The 23,065-nt window shown below is 44.4% G+C and overlaps 2 protein-coding genes across 4 annotated transcripts in view; one reads left to right on the top strand and one right to left on the bottom strand.

The window, feature by feature from the left end:
* Positions 1-11,442, top strand: part of Slc7a7 (solute carrier family 7 member 7) — a 127,609-nt gene extending 116,167 nt beyond the window's left edge. For all 3 annotated transcript variants that reach the window (XM_004661780.2, XM_045154836.1, XM_045154837.1), the window contains exons 3-10: positions 461-586; positions 1,707-1,851; positions 7,237-7,360; positions 7,579-7,682; positions 8,933-9,029; positions 9,786-9,935; positions 10,658-10,841; positions 10,997-11,442. In XM_004661780.2, the coding sequence (XP_004661837.2) occupies positions 461-586; positions 1,707-1,851; positions 7,237-7,360; positions 7,579-7,682; positions 8,933-9,029; positions 9,786-9,935; positions 10,658-10,841; positions 10,997-11,100 (1,034 nt within the window). In that variant the 3' untranslated portion in view covers positions 11,101-11,442. The remainder of the gene's footprint in view (positions 1-460; positions 587-1,706; positions 1,852-7,236; positions 7,361-7,578; positions 7,683-8,932; positions 9,030-9,785; positions 9,936-10,657; positions 10,842-10,996) is intronic.
* An 866-nt stretch (positions 11,443-12,308) lies between these two features.
* Oxa1l (OXA1L mitochondrial inner membrane protein) lies at positions 12,309-17,586 on the bottom strand. Its single transcript, XM_045154838.1, has 10 exons — positions 17,517-17,586; positions 17,075-17,224; positions 15,841-16,054; positions 14,457-14,600; positions 14,158-14,243; positions 13,828-13,992; positions 13,559-13,663; positions 13,316-13,478; positions 12,881-12,961; positions 12,309-12,797 (listed from the first exon to the last, which is right to left on the bottom strand). Exons 1-10 carry the CDS (start codon positions 17,577-17,579, stop codon positions 12,667-12,669), a joined length of 1,302 nt encoding a protein of 433 aa, XP_045010773.1. The 5' UTR covers positions 17,580-17,586; the 3' UTR covers positions 12,309-12,666.
* Between the last annotated feature and the right edge of the window lie 5,479 nt (positions 17,587-23,065).

Here is a 23,065-nt window from a genome sequence, read left to right as displayed (position 1 = left end):
GGCAGTGGTCTGGAAGCCCTGACCTGCTGGCCCAGACATTGGATAAGTTACAGCAGAACTTCTCAAGGTTAAAACTAATACCATGGAGTCAGAATGCTGGCTTCTACATCCTATGTATGGGGTGGGTGTAGAAGGGAAAGGCCATGATTCTGAAGAGCCAGACCATATCACTAACCCTGTACAGCTATGAAATACTCCCCAGTGCTGTAGCTGGAAATCTGGGCACACTTTTGTATATAAGAAAACCTATGATCACTTTGTTCTGTCTCCCATTTAAGGTGCTGGGGTTGGAGTAGTGAATACACACAGGTATTCTGCAAATGCCTTTGAATGATGGTGAGGATATTCTGGGCAAAAGATTCCAATTCAGAGCAAGGCTAGCTGGTACTGGAAAAATTACTTAGGAGTCTAAAGTACTTTGGGAAGGGTAGGCCACCAATCAGTATCATTTTTCTTTCAGGTCTCTTAACTTTCATAAACTGTGCCTATGTTAAGTGGGGAACCCTGGTACAAGACATTTTCACCTATGCTAAAGTGTTGGCGCTGATTGCAGTCATCATTGCAGGCATTGTTAGACTTGCCCAGGGTAAGAACAATAGCAAGTAACCTTTGTTAAGCACTTCCTGGTTTCCTTTTTCTTTGCAGTGTAGGTAAACAGGCTGTCTCTGAGGTACAGCCTCAGCCTTTTCTTAAGTACTTTCTATGATCCTCTAAGTTTGTTTTGTATTGTATCTCACTTAAGGCACACCCAAACCTTACTTGGTAGGCACTATTATTATTCCCTTTTCATAGATGAAGGAACAGGCTATAGAATTACCTATCTTGCTCAAGTAGGAACTGGAATTTATGTCCAGGCAGAATGACTCGAAAGCCTGTCCTTTAACTTCTTTGCATTCTGCCCCCTCGTGAGGCTGATCTCAGCAAAAAGGCTGAGAGTTATACCCTGGGAATTGGCTTTTATAGCTCTTTAAATAGTGCTATTGCTCTGACCTTGTTGCCTTTGGAAGTGGGCAAAGTCAGAAATGAACTCCTTGAGAGCTTGTTTGGAGGTTCTAGCAGGGAGCGCAGCTACTCATATACCCTTGACCAAAGACTGGTCCTCCTCTATTCCGGGAAGGTGGTTCTCCTCGACCAAGTGCACAACTTCGGGAGGGACGCACATGGAGATGTGATAGAGGAAGGGGACGCCTGCCTAGCCAGCCAGATCAGCCGAATCAACCCTGGCGATTAATGGGGTGACAGATGTTGCAGCTAGATGGCCCTCACATCTGAGAAGTGAACTCCTTGTACTCTCCTACCTGGTTTCTAGGTATGAAATCGACCTGCAACTACTTTGCTGACTTGGGCATACTAAGCCCTGACCTTCATTTAAGTCATCACTACCTAGTGTTGGAAAGAGGATAGGACTCAGGCAGCCTGTAGAGCAGAACAGAACACCATGGCTGTTTTCTAACCCTTTCTGCTCTGTGGTGGTTTCTCATCCGAGACAGTCAGCTAGGTTCTTCCTATCAAGATCTATGTCCATGCCATTGTCTGCATTGCATCCTTTCTCTGTCAATATCTCTTTTGTTTGTTGTCCTTTGCTGATACCCTTGCAGCCACTAATTTACTATTATCATATTCTACTATCTTACCCTACCCGATGAGCTCTAAATTGTGTGAGTGGGCCACTAACCATTTTGCCTTCCATTGTTCTTACCTTTCAGGAGTCTCAACTAACCTTGAGAATTCCTTTGAGGGTTCATCATTTGAAGTGGGTGACATTGCCCTGGCACTATATTCAGCCTTGTTTTCCTACTCGGGCTGGGACACCCTTAACTATGTCACTGAAGAGATCAAGAATCCTGAGAGGTAGGTACTTTAGCACTGACTTCCCATAGCAGTGATAGCCATCATTTATTGAGCTATGTGCTAGACAGCATGCCATACTGCCTCTGGGGTTTTGTCACCCTGATTTTAGCTGATGGGAGGTTTAAGGCTTAGAGGTTTAACTTGTCTGTAGTAACAGTAACTAAGCACAAGCCTTTAAACTTGAAACTTTTATTTCTACATTAATTAAAGTAGGTTATACTTTGTGATTGTGTATGCTTTTATTTTTTAACTTTTTATTTCTGTATATGTCAAGCCAGGGTCTCTTTCCTCTGCAAACAAACACCAGAAGCTTGGGCCATTTTTTGGTGTGTGTGTCTGGTTTACACAGATAGCTGGGGAGTTGAACCCAGGCCAGGGAGCTATCTTTCCAGCTCCTTGTATATGCTTTTAAATACCCAAGCTTCAGAAGGCTGAGGTAGTTTGGACAACATAAGTTTTTTGATCACAAATGTTTATTGCCTTGACAAGTCTTTTACCCACCTTTATGCCTGTGTAGATAATTTTAGGTCATAGATTTCCAGAAAACTTACGTGTCCCTTCTGAGCCCTTTGTGATTTTCCTAATTCATAGTGAGTGTGGTACTGTTTCAATCATCATTGTATCACCCCACCAATGTTATTCTAAGTTGCCTTTTGGTAATACAGAGTGAAAAGTGTGCTTGACAGGGAGTCAAGAGTTCCTGGAACTTGTCTGGCCAGTGGTTTTGGATGACCTTGAGAGTTGCCCTACCTTTTCTTTTTCTAGCCACTTACTTGCTTTATTAACATATCCTTCTGCTTATTTTTTCTGACATATACTGTCACTACAAAGCCCAAGCTATCCTTGAATTCATGATCTACCTGCCAACACATTTATGTTGCCTGCTTCTTGAGGTAGGGTCTCGTTCTAACCCAGGCTGACCTGGAACTCATGCTTTTGTAGTCTCAAGCTGGCCTGGGTTCTCTAGGTGATCCTCCTACCTCAGCCTCCCAAGTGCTAGGATTAAAGGTGTGTGCCACCACACCCGGCCTTCCTGCTTCTTTATCTAAAATTGAGAGGCTGGAGAGATGGCTTAGTGGTTAAGGCACTTGCCTGCAAAGCCAAAGGACCCTGGTTCAATTCCAGAGGACCCACATAAGCCAGGTGCACAAGGTGGTGTCTGGAGTCATTTGCAGTGGCTGAAGGCCCTGCTATACCCATTCTCTAGTAAAAAAAATAAAAAATAAAAATAAAATTGGGGTCTTCAGGGCCTTTTTCTAGCAGTAAAATACTATGATCCTAGGAGATATGCCAAGGATTAGTTTCTATAAAGTGATAATAGCTCTCATACCAGTGAACTCTTGTTTTTTTGTTTCGTTTTGGAGGTAGGGTCTCTTCCTAGCCCAGGCTGACCTGGAATTCACTCTGTAGTCTCAGGGTGGCCTTGAACTCATGGTGATCTTACTACCTTTTGCCTCCTGAGTGCTGGGATTAAAGGTGTGTGCCGGGATTAAAGGTGTGTGCCACCACATCCAGCTCTGAATACACTTCTAATAGCCTGGCTCCCTAGTTGCAAAGTTAGAATGCTTGTTTCTCAAAACCAAGAGTTTTCAAGCTGGGCATGGTGGCCAATGCCCAGCTTTAATCCCAGCACTTGGGAGGCAGAGGTAAGAGGATCCTCCTGAGTTCAAGGCCACCCTGAGACTACAGAGTGAATTCCAGGTCAGCCTGAGCTAGAGCTAGGCCATACCTTGTAAAACAACAAACAACAAAGTACATTTAGGCTTGGGTGGTGCTTCCATCTACTGGACAGAAAAAAAAATTACTCAAGCTTATTTGCAACTGGGCCTGGTGGTGCATATAGGTTTGTAATTCCAGATGCTCTGGAGGCTGAGGCAGTAGGATCACAAGTTTAAGGCCTGTCTGGGCTACAGAATGAATTAAAAACATGCTTGGGGGCTGGAGGGATGGCTTAGCAGTTAAAGCACTTGCCTGAGAAGCCTAAGGACCCAGATTCGATCCCCCAAGACCCACGTTAGCCAGATGCACAAGGGGGCGCATGCATCTGGAGTTCATTTGCAGTGGCTGGAGGCCCTGGTGTGCCCAGTCTCTCTCTCTCTGCCAAGTAAATAAATAAAAATAAAATATCTTAAAACATGCTTGGGCAGATGGACAGTGAGATTCTGTCAAAATCAAGAGGGCTAGGGATATGGCTCAGCATAGAGCACTTGCCTAGCATGCTGGCAATCCCTAGTACAAGACAAAAACCAATATTCATTCCTTTCTTCTTTGAGCAGTCTCATGATCAAGAGTATTGGAAAGATCATGACTGGGGCTTGAGTCTTTGAGAGGTCTTTGTACCTTTTTCTTGGCTACTACTTAGGATGGCACCTGATGTTCTGAAACTAATGAACTGACTCATTGTTGAGGTTCTTGTTTAGATATATACTGTTCTTTCTACTGAAGGCCTGCCTTATTGTTACCTTCTTTTCTTTCCCCTCCCCTCCCACTGAACCCCTTGTTTCATTTAGTCCCTCCTTTTTTGCCCTTCTTCACTGCCCATGATGAAATGTTGATGGGCCCAGTGTGCAGGTCGATGACAGTCACTGTAAGGTGGTCACGCAATGGCCATGTCATGTCTGGAAGACAGTGTTCCACAGCACTCCCCCCAACCTCTGACTCTTACATTCTTTCTGTCCCTCTTCTGAAATGTTCCCTGAGCCTCGAAGAGGTTAACATAGTTGTCCCATTTAGGGCTGAGCATTCACTCTCAGCACCTTAATGAAATTTAAGTCTTCTAGCAGTCATCACCACAAAGAAGCTTCTCTAACTAATAGTGAGAGTAGCACTAATCACTGGGCATAAACATCAACATTTACAGGACTATCTTAAGTCTCTGAAGATATGAGATTTCAAAATTTGCTACCATAACATAATTTGTTCTGTTTGCGTTAGCTTTTTATTTTGCTTCTGTAATAGTGAGGTTTATGAGACTTAAAAAAAAAATATTTGTGAGCAGTGAGAGAGTAATGAGCATGGATGTGCTAAGGCCTTTTTACCTCTGCAAACGAACTCCAGACACATGCACCACCTTGTGCATCTGGCATTATGTGGGCACCAGGAAATTGAACCATGGCAGGGTTGGCGAGTAAGTGCTTTTGGTGGCTGAGCTATCTCCCCAGTCCAAGACTAAATTTTTTTTTTTTTTTAAATTTCCATGCCAGGCCCTCTTGCCACTGTGATCAAGTGTCAGAGGCTTTGTGCCACTGTTTGTGTCTGGTTTACATGGGTGGCTGAGGAACTGAACCCAGGCCAGCAGGCTTTGTAAGGAAGTGCCTTTATGTGCTGAGCCATCTCCCCAGCTCCAGTTACTGAGGTTTAACCTTGATCATAGAGCAGGAATCCTGACTGTGACCTTTGCTTATGTAATAAAATCATTCTTACCTTCCTGTTGCTTTCATGCTGTGTAATATAACATAGTTCTTGGTCTGGTCCTTTCATTATTTTTTTGGAGGTAGGGTTGTGCTCACACCCAGGCCTACCAGGAATTCACTGTGTAGTCTCAGGGTGGCCTCAGACTCACAGCAATCCTCCTACTTCTGCCTCCTGAGTGCTGGGATTAAAGGCATTATTGCTTCCTTTTTTTTTTTTTTTTTTTAAATTATCTGCAAGGAGAGAACGAGAATGAATATGGGTGCACCAGAGACTCTTGCCACTGCAAAAGAACTCCAGACATACATGCCGTTTTGGACATCTGGCCGGTATCAAACCCAGGCCATCACTTTGTAAGCAAGCACCTTAACCACTGAGCCATCTCCCTAGCCCAACTGCCTCATTTCTTCTCTTCTTTGATGGAATTGGAGATTGAACCTAGGCCCTTGAGCATGCTAGATAAATGCTTTACCACTAAGCTATATCCCCAGCTCTTTTATTTTTGTTTTCTGAGATAGGGTGTCGCTGTAGTTTAGGCTGACCTGGAATTCACTGCATGGTCTCAGTGTGGCCTCGAACTCACGGCAATCCTCCTACCTCTACCTCCCAAGTGCTGGGATTAAAGGCGTGTGCCACCACGCCCAGCTTTTTTTTTTTTTTTTTTTTTTTTTTTTGAGGTAGGGTCTCACTCTGGCTCAGGCTGACCTGGAATTCACTATGTAGTCTCAGGGTGGCCTTGAACTCTTGGCGATCCTCCTACCTCTGCCTCCCGAGTGCTGGGATTAAAGGCGTGCGCCACCACGCCCGGCTCTCCAGCTTCTTTTTTTAATGTTACATTTTTTAGACTTTTAAATATTTTATTTGAGAGAGAATGGGGCAGTAGGGCCCTAGCCACTGCAAAAATGAACTCCAGCCACATGTGCCACCTTGTGCATTTTGCTGTATGTGGGTACTGATGAAATCAAACCTGGGTCCTTTGGCTTTGCAGGCAAGTACCTTAACCACTAAACCAATTCTCCAGCCCTGTTGCTTTTTAAATATTTTATTTTTATCTATTTATTACAGAGAGAATGGGTAGGCCAGGGCTTCTAGCTATTCAAATGAACTGCAGCCAGATGCATGTGCCACCTTGTTCATCTGGCTTATGTGGGTACTGGGGAATTGAACCTGGGTCCTTGAAGGTAGTCTAGTCCTTGTGTTAGTCTAAGTTCATCTGGAATTTATTAAGTAGTCTCAAGGTGGCCTGGAACTCACTTCCAGCCCTAGCTGGAATTATAGGCCTGCATCACTAAGCCCAGCTTCTTCCTCTTTTGTATAGCCTTTTCTCCTAATGAAACATTCCTTTCTCTTAATGCTCTTCAGTTCCTAAGAGCTCAGAGCTTCAGGGAGCTGGCTCAATTGGTAAAGTATTTGCCATGCAAGTTTGATGACCTGTGTTAAGATCCCCAGCACCTATGTAAAAGCTGAGCATGGCAGTGCACATCTGTAATGCCAGTGTTGGAGAAATGGAGACAGAAGGATCACCAGGACTGGCTGGCTAGATAGTCTAATGAGCTCCAGATTCAATGAGAGAAGTGGAAGCCAGGCATGGTACTTCATGCCTTTAATTCCAGCAGTTGGGATGCTAAGGTAGGAGGATCACCATGAGTTTGGGTCAGTCTGGGACTACAGAGTGAGTCCAGGTGAGACTGGGCAAAAGTGAGACCCAATCTTGAAGAAATTCTAAAAGAAAAGAAAAAAAAAATACAGTGGATAGCAATTAAAGAAGGTATCCAATATTGACCTATGGCCTCTCCATGCACACACAGTTCAGAGTTTCACTCAATACCCCAGGCAACCTCAAAGGCAAAGGAACTGGGAAAATGCAGCAGATGTCCCCATCCCTAAAGAATGGTTTGGTAGAGGCTAAGGATTAAAAGAGAGGTAAGGGATGCAATGGAGGACTAATGTAGTCTTTATTCTGTTGGGCTGTAGGAACTTGCCCCTTTCCATTGGCATTTCTATGCCTATTGTTACCATCATCTACATCTTGACCAATGTGGCCTATTACAGTGTGCTAGACATGAAGGACATCTTGGCCAGTGATGCTGTTGCTGTGGTAAGACTTGCACTAGTGGGAGGTATGAGGGTGTGGTATATACTTCTAGTCTTTCTAGCCTTGGAAAGGGATTGTCTCAAAGAAGACATTTAGGGTATCTGGCTTGGGAAAAGGCCCAATACCTTCACAGTGGAAGGGTTGGATTGCTGACAGAATTGACAGCTGCAGGTTTGTTTATCCCATTGAGGCCCTAATGCTAGATTTCTCCTTTTCTTTAGACTTTTGCAGACCAGATTTTTGGAATATTCAACTGGACAATTCCACTAGCAGTTGCACTATCTTGCTTTGGTGGTCTCAATGCCTCCATTGTGGCTGCTTCTAGGTAAGACTAGCCTCTTGCTGGCAGGGTATTATGAAGAGCTGTGCAGAGCAAAAGGACCTGGAATTTGTTTCACAACTGTCCAAACCTGGTGAACCTGGAATTTTTATTTATTTATTTGAGAGGGAGAAAGAAAGGATGGATGCACCAGAGGTTCCAGCCACTGCAAATGAATTCCAGAAACAAGTACCACCTTGTGCATATGGCTTATATAGGTCCTGTGGAATCAAACCTGGGTCCTTTGGCTTTGCAGGCAAGTGCCTTAACAAGTCCTCTCTCCAGCCCAGGACCTGGAATTTTAAAAAAAATATATTTTTGAGAGGTGGGCCATATAGAGAATGGGCACACTAGGGCCCCTAGCCACTGCAGACAAACTCCAGCCACCATATGCATCTGGCTTACTGAAGAACTGAACCTAGGTCCTTAGGTTTCACAGCAGCAGCCTTAACCGCTAAGCCATTTCTCCTGCCAAGGACCTGGATTTTAATGTCCTATGTTCCGCAGCCCCTCTTTTCTTTTTTTGGTTTTTTGAGGTAGGGTCTCACTCTGGTCCAGGCTGACCTGGAATTAACTCGTCTCAGGGTGGCCTTGAACTCATGACGATCCTACCTCTGCCTCCCGAGTGCTGGGATTAAAGACATGTGCCACCACGCCCAGCTCCCCCTTTTCTTGTTCCTATCAGCAGCCTCCATGTCTCAACACTGAACTCTGCTATCCAGATATTTTGTAGTGATGGAGGACAATGTGGCAAGTGAACCATTCTGCCCTCTATGCCCCACTTTTCTTGGTTCCAACTATTTTATTTAAAAATATTTGAGGGCTGGAGAGATGGCTTAGCGGTTAAGCGCTTGCCTGTGAAGCCTAAGGACCCTGGTTCGAGGCTCAGTTCCCCAGGATCCACGTTAGCCAGATGCACAAGGGGACACACACGTCTGGAGTTTATTTGCAGTGGCTGGAGGCCCTGGTGCGCCCATCATCTCTCTCTCTCTCTCCCTCTTTCTTTCTCTGTCACTTTCAAATAAATAAAAATAAACCAAAAAATTATTGTTTAAAAAAAAATTTGAGAAAGACTGAGAAGGGAATGGGTGCGCTAGGGCCTCCAGCTCCTACAAATGAACTCCAGATCCAAGTGCCACATTGTGCATCTGGCTTTACATGGTGCTAGGAAAATGAACCCAATTATTAGGGTTTATGGACAAGTGCCTTACCTGCTGAGCCATCTCTCTAGCCCTCTATTTTATTTTACCTAACAGGCTATTCTTTGTGGGCTCAAGAGAAGGCCATCTCCCTGATGCCATCTGTATGATTCATGTTGAGCGGTTCACACCAGTGCCTGCTCTGCTCTTCAATGTGAGTGGTCTTAAGGATTAGAGTGAAAGCCAGGTCATGGGGGAAATGTTAGTAGTGTGAGACGTGACTTAGAAATTGTAGCTTCCTGAAAGTCACAAAGGGAATTCTGACTGAAAAACTACTGAGGGGCAAGGCACTGTGCCAACTTTAGAATAATTGCTGAGAATTGTTTAACTGTTTTAATGAGTGTTATGGTCAAAGATAAGGTATAAGGTACACGGAATATGCTGTAATGGTAATTTACCATGACAGTAAGTGATGTAATATTTTAGAGAAGAAATGATCACTTCCATGGGGGCAGAGGTTGCATGAAAAACTGGCTCAGTGGAAAGAAACTTGCCATACAATCACTAAAAATGCTTGGCATGGTGGTGTGTGCTTTTAATCCCAGGTCTGAAAGCAGAGATGGGGAGCCATCACCACCCTGCTATTCAGGAACTAGCTAGTCTATCCTAATCTGTGAGCTCTAGGTTCAGTGAGAAACCCTGTCTCCAATGATGAGTGGGGAGCAAAAGAAGACACCTGACTTTGACCTCTGGTCTCCACAAGCACACACCCATCAAACAAAAATGCCCTGCAGTAAAGCAGTGGTTTAGTAGTAGAAGAGCTGGAAGTGTTGGTCTTGCTCAAGACTTTTGAGATGCTACTAATTTCTAGGAGGTAGGGAACGAAGGACTCAAACAAGAAAGTAAAGAGAGTGAGAAGTCCCTTGAACCACAAGGGCCCTGAGAGCTGACTTGGGCTTGTACCAACCAGGGTATCATGGCACTGATCTACTTGTGTGTAGAGGACATCTTCCAGCTTATTAACTACTACAGCTTCAGCTACTGGTTCTTCGTGGGGCTTTCTATTGTGGGTCAGCTTTATCTACGCTGGAAAGAGCCGGACCGACCTCGTTCTCTCAAGGTAACTGGCCTCCATTCACCTCTGCTCCATTTGGAAAAGTTAGTGCTACTGCTGCAGTGTCTTAGTTTGTCTAGAAACCTTTGTCTGGTCCAGGTACACACCTGTAATCAAAGAACCAGGGGCTGGGGATGTAGCTCAGTGGTAGAGTATTTGCCTGTATCCCTGAGTAGAAGGGCATTAGATCCTCAACACCTACCAAAAAACAAAACAACAAAAAACTAGATGAACCCTCAAAACAAACAAAAAAACCCTTTAATTGGGTGTGGTGGTGCATGCCTTTAGTCTCAGTACTTGGGAAGTAGGCCATGAGTTCCAGACCAGCCTGGGCTAGAGAGACTTCCTCAAAAAAATAACAAACCCCTTTGGTTGGTGGTAGCTGAATACAGATGTTAAAATGGCTTAGTGCTGACATTAGGCAAGTGTACTACCAATGAGCTATACCCCCAGCCCTTCAGTACTTTTTGGTTTTTCCAAGGCAGGGTCTCACTGTATTGTATTCAAGGTTGACCTTGAACTCACAGTAATCCTCCTTCCTCTGCCTCCTGGGATTAAAGTCCTTTTATTTCTATGGGAGGCAGGGTTGTTTTGTTGAATTGTGAACTGGTTAGGCACGATGACCCATACCTGTATTATAATCCCAGTGCTCAGGAGGCAAAGGCAGGACTGAGTTTCAAAACAAAAATATCTACAACTAACCCCAGTTGTTTCCTCTATCCCTTTAGCTCAGCCTTTTCTTCCCCATTGTCTTTTGCCTCTGTACCATCTTCCTGGTGGCTGTTCCACTCTACAGTGATGCCATCAACTCCCTAATCGGCATTGCCATCGCACTCTCAGGTCTCCCCTTTTACTACTTCATCATCAGAGTGCCAGAACACAAGCGACCTCTTTGCCTTCGGAGGACTGTGGGTAAGCCTTGGATATTCAAGTTGCCTTAGCTACTGGTATAGTCTGGCTTTTGCCTCTTGTGTGCAAATCTAGGCTGCCAAGTTCCTTGTACCATTGGCCCCTTCACTGAACTCAACCCACTTGACCTATTCCTATTTTTTGACTTTTCTTTGTAGCATCTACCACACGGTACCTCCAGGTCTTATGTATGTCAGTTACTGCAGAAATGGACTTGGAAGATGGAGAGATGCCCACACAACAGGATCCCAAATCCAAATAGCACCTGGAATTATGAGATGTGGATGAGCAGGGGCTTCTTGGTCTCCTTTTGGTTGGAACTAATGAAGTTGAAAAGGCACTCATTCAGAAGTCTGGACTATCTAGGCAGCTTCAACCTTTGAACTTGCTTTTTAGGTTAAAAGTAATTTATTTGTTTTGCTGTGTAGTGTTCTGGAGTTCTTAAAGGGCTGATAGCCAGATTGTGGTATGAAGTCTTGTCACATCTGGACTTGGTTGTGCTGCTCCCACTTTTCCTTTCCCAGAGCCAGCAATGCTCCAATCTTGTCTCCTGAGACATGAAACTGTCACAGGTGTTGAACAATAAAAGAGTTATGTTCCTAAAGTTTGAGTGGCTTCATTCTATGGAGTCTTTAGGACAACTACTAGCCTGAAAACAGACAAGGAGACTGAAGACTTAAAATGCTGTACTAAAAGGTGAGATTACTGCATGAAAACATCCCCATTTCTTCCTCTTTTTTTTTTTTTTTTTTAAATTTCAAGGTAGGGTCTCGCTGCACATAGGCTGACCTGACCTGCAATTTACTATGTGGTCTCAGGGTGGCCTTGAACTCATGGCAATCCTACCTCTGTCCCCTGAGTGCTGGGATAAAAGCACTGGCCCCCTTTTGTTCTTAATGATCACTAAGAATTTGAGGACATCTTTTCTCTTTCAGACATTCTCATGTAGGCAAGGCTGGCCTCAAATCTGCTGGTAGCTGAAGACAACCTTAAACTTCGGATCCACTTGCCTTTACCCTCTGAGTGTTAAAATTAAAGACATGTGCCATCATGACCAGTTTATGCAGTGATGAGATTAAACTCAGGTTTCATGCATGCTAGGCACGCACTCTACCAACAACGGTACATCCCTTCTGCCCCCATCTTTTCGTGGTCAAGAAAAGCAGTTCTGGGCTAGGGATGTAGTGGTAAGATGCTTGCCCAGCACACACAGCACCCTAGGTTCAATTACCCAGGACTGCAAAAGGTTAAAAAACAAAAACATGCTGGGCATGGTGGCACACCCCTTTAATCCCAGCACTCAGAAGGCAGAAGTAGGAGGATCACTGTGAGTTCGAGGCCACCCCGAGACTCCATGGTGAATTCCAGGTCAGCCTGGGCTAGAGTGAGACCCTACCTCGAAAAACCAAAACCAAACAAAAAACAACAACAAAACGCCCCAAACCCCATAAGGATTACTGTACAATCTCATTCATCATACCTCTGACTACAGTATAATTGTAGATGGAACATAAGTTCAGAGGTTTAAGTTCTTAATGCCAGGTTACATTATGACATCTGCCAAGAACAGGGGCTAGCAAGGCAATCATGACATAAGCTGTTCATCACTCTGAAGCATATAAGCCTTTCCCTATTGAATAAGCACTGGGAACCAGCATGTAGTGCAGAGGTTGACTGACTGTTCAGGGAATGGGTGTTTCCTTCCCAGTCTTTTACACACGTGCAGAAGAGTCTATAGTGGAATCCATTTTTTAAAACAAATACCTCCATGTCCCAGAGTTCTAGGTCTAGGGCAAGGACATAAACATGTCTGTTTGGAAGACCCAAATCAGCCAAGTGTATCACGCCAAGGCTGCTTTGACTTTGCTTTGCTGTCACTGTTGCTGTTGGGGATGTTGGGAGGGTGATGCTGTCCATGCTGTAGCACAGGGTTGTGGGTAAAGGTCTGTTTTAAGGGACCTAGGGGAAGAAAGAACAAATCTCAATAACAAAGGAAAAGAAGAAATGAAACACACAGAATTTTGCCTGAAAGAATTACTTACCTCTGGCAGCTAGGTCCAAGTGATTCCGCATGCGTCGTTCACGTTCATGAAGCTGATGTGCAATTTCAGCATTCTTCCAGCCTTATGGAGAGGAGTAAGATAAGTTCCTTCTTCATCTTTAGACTACTTTCTGCTGCTCTTGTCCCCCAGCCCCCACTTTTTTGAGACAAGGTCTCATTCTGTAGCTCAGGCTGGCCTTGAACCCACTATGTAGGCTAAATTAACTTCCAACTTGCAATCCTCCTATTTCAGACCCCCAAATGCTGGGATCACAAGCATGTGCCACCATTCCTGATACCCATTACTCTTTTTTTTCTTTTTGGGGTAGGGCATCACTCTAGGCCAGGCTGACCTAGAACTCACAGCAGTCCTCCTACCTCGGCCTCCTGAGTGCTGGGATTAAAGGTATGTGCCACCATGCCTGGCTCCCATTACCTTTTCTGAAGCTCTTTATGAAGCCTTCCTGTGGAGGTAATTTGTCTGGATCATGCACAACACGCTGGGGGATTTTAAATATGGTGCGTACAGCTGGAATCCGGAGGCAGGACACTTGGCACAGGGAAAATACATTGGAGGAGAGCCAGTACATGAACACTGCCTGGGGTAAAAATGAACAGAAGGTACTGAGGCTGCATCCTGGTCAGCTTGTCTGGAGGCAGCCCGTAAGCCATCACCTACCGATGGGAAGTGGATGGTTATGGGCAAAACTGCCAGGGGCATCACTCTGATTACATTCCTCATCAACTGAAGGTCAGAGCTTTGCACACCTGTCTCAGCACCTAGCTGCCAAAAAGCAGTGGAGGAAAAGTAAGTGTATATGGGTTTTCGTGAATCCGGTCCTAATCCCTTACCCATCAACTACTTCTCCAGGATGTACATTCTGTACAAACACCCTATCCCCATCCCCATTTACTATGTAGGCCTGGTACTGGCCAGCAAAGGTTTACCTCAAGGACACCCCACATTGTGGCAGTGACTACCAGTGGCAAGATGTACATTGGATCAGACACTGTAAGATCCTGGAACCACCAGAGGCCACCTGTCTGCAGGCTGGGCACAGGCAGGTTAGCCATCTCTCTCAAGGCAATGAAGAATGAGATGAAGATTGGAGCCTGTGATACAGGATAAACAGTGTTAGCACATTTCAACAGAGGGGATATTTTTATAACCTCATTACTGAAACCCATGTACATCACTACCACCTACTTTTCTGAGGGTCTGGAATCTCGGAGGTAATTTGACAGGCTTAGGATGAAGAAGGAAGTGCTTTTGCTCACCTGAGTCAGAGGTAGAATGAGAGGTCTAAGGAACTTAATATCATGCTTTTTCTGGTAAAGTGACATCTCTGAAGTAGCCCTGTAAACTATGAGGTGATGGGAAATTAGTTGTTTGGTTGAAAGTTCCATCTGAAAACCCTCATCTGACCTGGGAAACATTCAGTCCAAGAAACAGATAAATGTTTAGATTTATCAAAATTGTCCAACTGCAGTACTTCTGGTTTAGGTTGTTCCTCCCCCCCCCAGAGAATGTCACAAGAGCAAATACATTTTGCTCCCATGTGTGCCTTGCAACTCACACTCAGTCTGGTCTCCTGCCAACTTGGCCTCCCTGATTCGAGCAGAAAACTTCTGAATCTCTGGCATGTGGTTGTGGATCTTAGCTGCCTCTCGCTGGCCCTTCACAATAAGAGGAAAAACCAGGCAGCGTGCAAGGACAGTACCTGGAAAACACAAACTAAGGCTAGAGTGAAATTAAAGCAATTCTGTAATTATAAGGTCAAAGGTTTTCGGGTTATTACAGTCTTATTCCAGGCTTTTCCACACTGTTACTCATACCATACATAAGGGGCCCAGAAGGACAGTTGTTTCTTGAAGGCTCAGTTCTCTATTTTGGTATCACAAAAAGTTTTACATTAACTTCTCTAAGCAGATGACTAAGGATTCTGTTTCCTTGAACGGAAAGGTGGCAGGGGCTTATTTTCTATACTTGATAGTCTCTAAACTTTTATAGAAATATATTTTTTTCTTCCTAATTGTAAATTGTAATTTTAATTGTAAATGCAGACAAGCTGTCCTGGGTAGAAGACTATTTACAGAGCCTCGTCTCATTATAGAATACCCCATACAGATTACACTCAGTGGTGTGTTTATTGACAGAAGTTTTTCTTTTTAGAGTAGGACAGTAAAAATGAAGGCACTTAAGCGGCTGTGGCAGTGCATGCTCACAACTAGCATTAGGGAGGCAGAGGCTGGAGGATCAAGAGTTTGAGGCCAGCTTGGGTTACATAGTGACACCCTGCCTCAAAAACCAAGGGGATGAGGATGTATCTCTGTTGTAAAGCAGCTGCCTAGCATTGCAAGGCCCTGTGTTCAATCCCCAGCAAAACAAAACAAAAAACCACCCAACAGATACCAGAGATGGATGAGAAGAGACAACTGATGAAGTATGGTGTAGAAGAGATGGAATTCAAAGCATTAACTGTAGCTCTTATAAGAGCACTGTGACTGCCTTTCTAATTTGGAGGCATATGCGCCTGACCTGACCTTCTGTTCTCTATCAGGACATCTTCATTACTACTAACAAGCCCCCTTTTTACTCATGTTCAAATATCTGCTTTGGACTGGAGAGATGGCTTAGCAGTTAAGGCGCCTGCCTACAAAGCCAAAGGACCCAGGTTCAACTCCCCAGGTAAAGCCAGATAGATGCACAAGGTGGCACATGCGGCTGAAGTTTGTAGCAGCTAGGGGCCCTGGAGCACCCACTCTCTCTCTCTCTCTCTGCTTCTTTCTCTCTCTCTCCCAAATAAATATATAAAGCCATGTTTTGAATCATGTTTCTCTAACCTCTAAATTTTGGTACCTATTTCCTTGATCCATTCCCAGAACTGCCATTGTTGAGGTTCTATCTCCATTTCTAAGTCCCCAATTCCTCTGTCCTTGTCCAGGACTTATTCCCCTTACATGTAGCAATGGCCCCCCACCAAGGAAGGCCCAGGTCAACATGCATAAATTCCAGGAGGTTCTGGATCAGTCCCACAGGGGTGTATGAGCCAAGCCCCAGTTCAGTGAAGGTCTGTTCTGCAGCAGCTTGGACTAAGTCTGCACTTTCTCCTGAGGCCACTTCACATACAGTGGTGGGTAACGGAGTGGCAGGCACAATAGGAGGTGCATGGACCTGTAGGAAAAAAGAGTGTGTGTGTTATTCAGTAAGTGGGACATATAGTGAGGATCCTGCCAGGCGTGGTGGCACACACCTTTAATCCCAGCCCTGGGGAGGCTGAAGTAGGAGGATTACTATGAGTTTGAGGCCAGCCTGAGACTACATAGTGAATTCCAGTTCAGCCTGGGCTACAGCAAGATCCTGCTTAAAAAAAAAAAAAAAAAAAAGGAGAGGTCCCTCTATGGTTTTCTTTTATTGATTTTACTACTTGTTCTCCTAGTTTGGCCAACGGTGTCCAAAGATTTATAGGACACATTTTGGCTGCTAGCAGACAGAGAAATGACCTGAAGAGTTGTTTTCCCCATATGGCTCTGCTTCCCAGACTTCAGCCTCCTGAGGTGCATTACGACCATTCTTGTCATATATACAAACTAGTCCAGATGACCATGACTCCTGATCCTTCCACCTCCACCTCCCAAGTGCTGAGATTACAGGTGTTCTGTCCCCATGCCAGACTTATTTTCCACTGTTTCCACCCAAGGCTTCTTGCATAACAAAAATCCTACTTGGTCTTCTCCTAAGGCACAACATGCATGGAATCGCATTATTTGATATGGAAACTATAATTTTTCTGGTACACAAACCGGAAATGCACTTTACATCATTAACAGGTTGTCACCCCTCTGGCAAAACTAACCAAGAAGCACTGCTCCTAATGTTGTGAAGGGTTAATAGCCTTCCCTGAAAACTAGAGTTAATAGCTATCCCTAAAGCTTGCAGGCAATAAAGTTTAGCACCCTTCCCTGATTCATGTACTCCCCTAGGCCTTGAAGGACCACAGACTATCTGAGTATCCTCCCTTAGACATTCCTGGCTGAAGAAGCCTATTCTTAACAAGGACACAAACAGCTACAAATTTCTTACCAACTGCACCTGGTCCAGTCTGTTTTCCTTATAAACTTACACCCTAGCGTGTTCTCTTTTGCTTTTCTCTTACACTTGCCTTACAGGTTGCATGAAGGAAAGCCCTTTTACCTGAGCTTCTGCAAAGGAGATGGCAGAAGTACTAAGGCTGCGAGGCCCTAAGGCTGGGAGGAGAACGTGGTGTGCGTGCTCACAGCCCGGGCGGGCGGCCACCAGGAGCTCGGCGGTGGGAGGTTTCCGGGACCGCGCCACGCTGTGGAACTGACCAGACAAGGACAGAGGCACGTCTTTATGGGAGAGGTACGGAGGGGACCGGGCGCCCTGGCTCGCTCACCCGCACCCCGCCGGGGGCGTCGCTCCAGCCCTGGTCGGCCGGCCGGCCGGTGATCCACACCACCGCGGGGCCCGGGGCGAGGACGAGCCGTGGAGCTGGACGCCATGCGCCGTGTCCTCACGCGACCCGAGGTCAGGAGGTGCAGGTCCAGGTCAGCCTCTGCTCCTGGCCTCAGCTCGGGCCGCGGGGACAAAGCGCTCTGCCTCAGCGTAACCTTACCGGACGCTGCAGCCACAGGCGACGCAGAAGCTCCCGGCGCCCTCGCGCTAAGACCGTCGCCATTTTGCCCGGAAGAGGGCTTCCTCTCGCGCGTGCGCAGTTACTACTTCTACCGCGCAGGAGGAGGAGGCCCTTTTGGAAATGGGCATGACTCCAGACCTGTCGTCACGCATCTAGCGGCGTCTAAAATGAAGCCTGGAGGCCATATTTGAAGTGGCCAAGAATCCTCCAGAGGTGGTATTAACAATATCGCGCAGAGGATATCTTCCGGTTATTGGAAGCAGGTTGAAGTTGAAAGACGTTGGTGTCCTGTGACAGGTGACGGAGTAAATCTGGCAAATTTTCAAGTTTTCTCTCTTACTATTAAAAGCCGATTAGCCCTGGGTTTGTTGAGACTAGAGAGATGGCTCAGCAGTTAAAAGAGGCTTGCATGCAGAGGCAGGAGACTCGGGTTCGATTCCCCAGTACCCACACATAAAGCCAGCTGCCCAAAGTGGCGCATGCATCTGGAGTTCCTTTGAAGCCGCAAGAGGCCCCGGTATGCCCATGGCTTCGCTCCCTCTCTCTCTTTCTCTGCTTGCAAAGAAAAATATTTTGAAAATAGCCTTTGCTGGCTAGAAAAAGGGCTCAGTGGTGAAAGGCACTTGCAAAGCCTACCCTCCCAGTTCAATTTCTCAGCACCCAAATAAAGTCAGATGCACAAAGTGACACATACGTTGAATTCACCTGGAAAGGCAAGAGGCCCTGATGGCCATACTTATCTCTTCATATTCTTTCTCTAGAATACTTAAACAATGATAAAATAAAATATTTTAAAAATATATTTATTTACTATTTATGAGACAGAAAGAGGTAGAGAGAGAGAGAGAGTGAGAAAGAAAGAAAGAATGGGCATGCCAGGGCCTCCAGCCATTGCAAACGGACTCCAGATCCATGTGCTTCCTTGTGCATCTGACTTATGTGGGTCTTGGGGAATTGAACCGGGGTCGTTTGGCTTTTCAGGCAAATGCCTTAACCGCTAAGCCATCTTCTCCAGTTCGAAAGAAAATATTTTTAAAAGAGATCCCAAAATAATTCAAGTTTAAAAGATTGCTATTCTAGCTGGGTGTGGTGGTGCATGACTTTAGTCCCAGCACTTGGGAGGCAGAGGTAGGAGAATCATCTGTGAGTTGGAGGCCACCTGAGACTACCTGGTGAATTCTAGGTCAGCCTGGGCTAGAGTAAGACCCTACCTTGAACCTCCCCCCCAAAAAAAAGGTGCTATTCTGAAAACAAACAAAAAAGATTGGTATTCTAAGAACAACAACAACAACAAAAGGGCTGGAGGAGAGCTCAATGGATAAAGTGCTCTCTGCTGAAGCTGGCATTCCTGAGTTAGATCCTCAGACCGCACATATTAAAAAGCTAGAAGCCCACTGGGGAGACCCACAACCATCAAAGTGCTGAGGAGAGACAATGGAGTGTTCAGCACTGATACATCTCTATTACACCTTTCAAGTCCCAAACAGGATTGTCATTTCATCATCCAGTCCCAACTCTTCAATGTGGCAACAACATGGGTTTTTTTCTTTCTTTTTTGTTTTTTTGAGGCAAGGTCTCATTGTAGCCTGGGCTGACCTGGAACTCATTCTGTACTCCCAGGCTGGCCTCAAACTCACAGCCATCCTCCTACCTCAGCCTCCTGAGAGCTGGAATTAAAGGCATGTACCACTATGCCTGGCTTGGCTTTAAAAAAATTATACACACACACACACACACATACACTTTTGTGTGTGTGTGTGTGTGTGTGTGTGTGTGTACAACTGTGCCAGGATCTCTTGCTGCTGTAATCAGACACCTCTCTGGCTTTATGTAGGTGGCTGGGGAATTGAAATGGCAGGCATTGCATGCAAGACCTTTGAACCACTCAGCCATCTCTCTAGTCCCTCCCTTTTGGTCTTGAAGGTGGCATGTTGTTTGGCAATTTCTACATGAATTTCATATAAGTACCATGTGCTAACAGATTACACTGTTGGAGCTCCTCTGCATCAACTTCAAATCTCTCCATTAGACCTTTACAACTTAATTGAAGGCATGGTGTTCAATTTCAAAACCATGTGCTGGAGGCCAATGGAAGCAAGGAGGCATTTGTACAAGGAAAAGAGAAAGATGGACAAACCCACTTCCAACTATACTTCCTGAAAAGATTTTTTTTCTAAAACAATTAGGTTTCCTGGGCTGGGGTTGTATCTTAGTGCCTTCCTGGCATTCAGGAAGCCATGCCTTGGTCCCTCAGCCCAGCATAAAATGAGGTATGATGATACATGTCTGTAATTCCAGAATTGGAAGGTGGTGGCAAGAGGATCAGAAGTTCAAGGTCCTTCTCAGTTAGATAGCAAGTCAAGGCAAGCCTGGGCTACATGAGACCCTGACTGCAAAAATAAAATAAACTTCTTCAAGCTAGGCATGGTGGTGCACACCTTTAATCCCAGCACTTGGGAGGCAGAGGTAGGAGTATAGCTGTGAGTTCAAGGCCACCCTGAGACTACCGAGTGAATTCTAGGGTAGCCTGGGCTAGAGTGAGACCTTACCTTGAAAAAACAGAAACAAAAACAAACAAACAAAAATAAAATAAAATAAACTTTCCAAGAAAATTCAGGATTAGAGGGCTGGGTTGTGGTGATTCGGGTTCGATTCCCCAGTACCCACACATAAAGCCAGCTGCCCAAAGTGGCGCATGCATCTGGAGTTCCTTTGAAGCCGCAAGAGGCCCCGGTATGCCCATGGCTTCGCTCCCTCTCTCTCTTTAATCTATAATCCTAGCACTTGTAAGGCAGGATTGTGAAGTCAAGGTAAGCCTGGGCTACAGTAAGATCCTGTCTCAAAACTAAACCAAAACAAAAAAAGCGCACGCGCACACACACACACACACAACAAAGAAAAAACAAAAAACAAAGAAATCAGGATTAGGGTTATTTGGTGAGGTGTTTGAATCATATGTCCCTAAGTAAGCTCTTGGGTGTGTTCTGAATTCTTTTTTTTTTGTTGTTCATTTTTATTTATTTATTTGAGAGTGACAGAGAGAGAAAGAGGCAGATAGATAGAGAGAGAGAGAGAGAGAGAGGGAGAATGGGCGCACCAGGGCTTCCAGCCACTGCAAACGAACTCCAGACACATGTGCCCCCTTGTGCATCTGGCTAACATGGGTCCTGGAGAATCGAGCCTTGAACCGGGGTCCTTAGGCTTCACAGGCAAGCACTTAACCGCTAAGCCATCTCTCCAGCCCGTGTTCTGAATTCTTGTTCTCCAGCTGTTGGCAATTTGGTAGGTCGAGCCTTCATGGAGAAGGTGCTGAGGCAGGCCTTAGGGGTGTTAGAGCCATCTCTCTCTCTTGCCAGAGGTTTGTGCAATCTGTTGCCACTGTTCACCCAACTCTGGTCCTGCCATTATGAAGCTTTCCCTTGGGACTGTAAGCCAAATTAAACTGTTTCCTCCTGTTATAACCAGAATGACTCCATCTTTGAACTCTGACCCAACCAACCCATCCCAATTATCACATTCCCTAACCTGGACCACACATCCTCATTGTCACTTTCATGGAATGTCTGATTATCACTTCCCTGAAGTGGCCCAAGCCCTGAGGCAAGACAGACCACCTTGGAACCAAAAAATTTCAATTTCAGCCCTGTGGGACCTCTAGTTGTAAGGGAGGGGGCTGTTGAACTGGACCTTCCCTTTCATTTCTTCTTCCATTTATTTTAATACCTCTCATCAGATGGTAAGGATACTAAGGATGTAGCACATTTTTCTAAGATATTTATATGCTATCTGTATTTCTTCTTTTGATAACTCTCTATTTAGTTCCATAGCCATTTTTTTAATTGGGTTGTTTGATTTCTTATTATTTAGCTTTTGGAGTTCTTTGTATATCCTAATATTAATCCTCTGTCAGATATATAACTGGCAAAGATTTTCTCCCATTCTGTAGGTTGCCAACTTGCTCTATTTACAGTGTCCTTTGCTGTACAAACCTTTTTAATTTCATGAGGTCCCAGTGGTTGACTAATGGTTTTATTTCCTGAGCAACTCAGATTATATTCAGAACGTCCTTGACTGTAACAATATGTTGAAGGGTTCCCCCTATTTTTCCTCTAGCAGTTTCAGAGTTTCAGGTCTGATACTAAGGTCTTTGATTCATTTGGACTTGATTTTTGTGCATGGAGAGACAGAAGGATCTATTTTCATCCTTCTATGTATAGATAATCCAGTTTTCCCAGTACCATTTGTTAAAGACACTGTCTTTTCTATGATGAATATTTTTTGCCATTTTGTCAAAAATCAGATGGCTGTAGCTGCCTGGATATACATCTGACCTCTATTCTGTTCTATTAATCTATGTGTCTGTCTTTGTGCCAGTACCACTTTTATTTATTTATTTATTTATTTATTTTGTTTTTCGAGGTAGGGTCTCACTCTAGCTCAGGCTGGCCTGGAATTCACTATGTAGTCTCAGGGTGGCCTTGAACTCACAGTGATCCTCCTACCTCTGACTCGAGTGCTGGGATTAAAGGCATGCACCACCACGCCCAGCTCCACGGTGCTTTTGTTACTATGTCTCTGTAGTAGAGTTTAAAATCAAGTATAGTGATACCACTAGCCTTATTTTTGTTGCTTAAAATTGTTTTGGATATTCAAGGATTTTTTGAATTTAATTTTTTTTTCTATTTCTGTGAAGAATGCTATTGGACTTTTGATGGGGATTGTATTAAATGTGTAGGTTGCTTTTGGTAAGATTGACATTTTCACAATATTTATTCTTTCTATCCAAGAACATAGAAAGTAGAATGTTTTTAATTTCCTAGTGTATTCTGCGATTTCTCTCTTGAGTGTTTTAAAGTTTTCATTGTAGAGATTCTTCACTCCTTAGTTAGGTTTATCCAAGGTACTTTATTATTATTATTATTTGAGGCAATTGAGAATGGGTAAGTTTGTTGTTAGTATATAGGAAATCTACTGATTTATGTGTATTTATTTTGTGTCCTGCTATTTTATTTATTGTATTTATAAGCTCTAACAGTTTGATGGTAGATAGAGTCTTTAGGGTCTTTTATGGATAGAATCATATCATCTGCAAATAATGATAATTTGATCTCTTCCTTTCCAATTTGTATCCTTTTTATGTGTGTCTCTTACCTTATTGCTATAGTCAAAACTTCTAGTACTATATTAAATGAAAGTGGAAACAGTGGACACCTTTGTCATGTTCCTGGTTGTTAGTGAAAAATCTTTAAGGTTTTTGTTTTTTTTTTTGCCACTTAGTATAATATTGGCTAGAGGTTTGTCATAAATACCCTTTATTTACTATGTTGAGATATTCTATTCCCAGTTTCTTTAGTACTTTTACCATGAAGGGATTTAGGATTTTGTCAAATACATTTTCTATGACTACTGTTGTGATCATGTGATTCTTATCCTTCAGTCCATTTGTATAGTGTGTTACATTTATCGATTTGTATATGTTGAACTATCTCTGCATCTGTGGGACAAAGCCTGCTTGGTCAAGATGAATG

Source organism: Jaculus jaculus, chromosome 7, assembly GCF_020740685.1.
Source record: "Jaculus jaculus isolate mJacJac1 chromosome 7, mJacJac1.mat.Y.cur, whole genome shotgun sequence".
NCBI classification, from domain to species: Eukaryota; Metazoa; Chordata; class Mammalia; order Rodentia; family Dipodidae; genus Jaculus; species Jaculus jaculus.
The sequence above is the reverse complement of the archived record's forward strand: the minus strand, read 5'-3'. Positions and strand labels throughout refer to the sequence as shown.

Coding starts and splice junctions, on each gene's coding strand:
- Oxa1l (XM_045154838.1), bottom strand. CDS start 17,579: ATGGCGACGGTCTTAGCGCGAGGGCGCCGGGAGCTTCTGCGTCGCCTG. Junction 14,601..15,840: donor GTGGGGGGCCATTGCTACAT/GTAAGGGGAATA, acceptor TGTGTTTTCCAG/GTACTGTCCTTGCACGCTGC. Junction 13,479..13,558: donor TAACCATCCACTTCCCATCG/GTAGGTGATGGC, acceptor TTTTTACCCCAG/GCAGTGTTCATGTACTGGCT.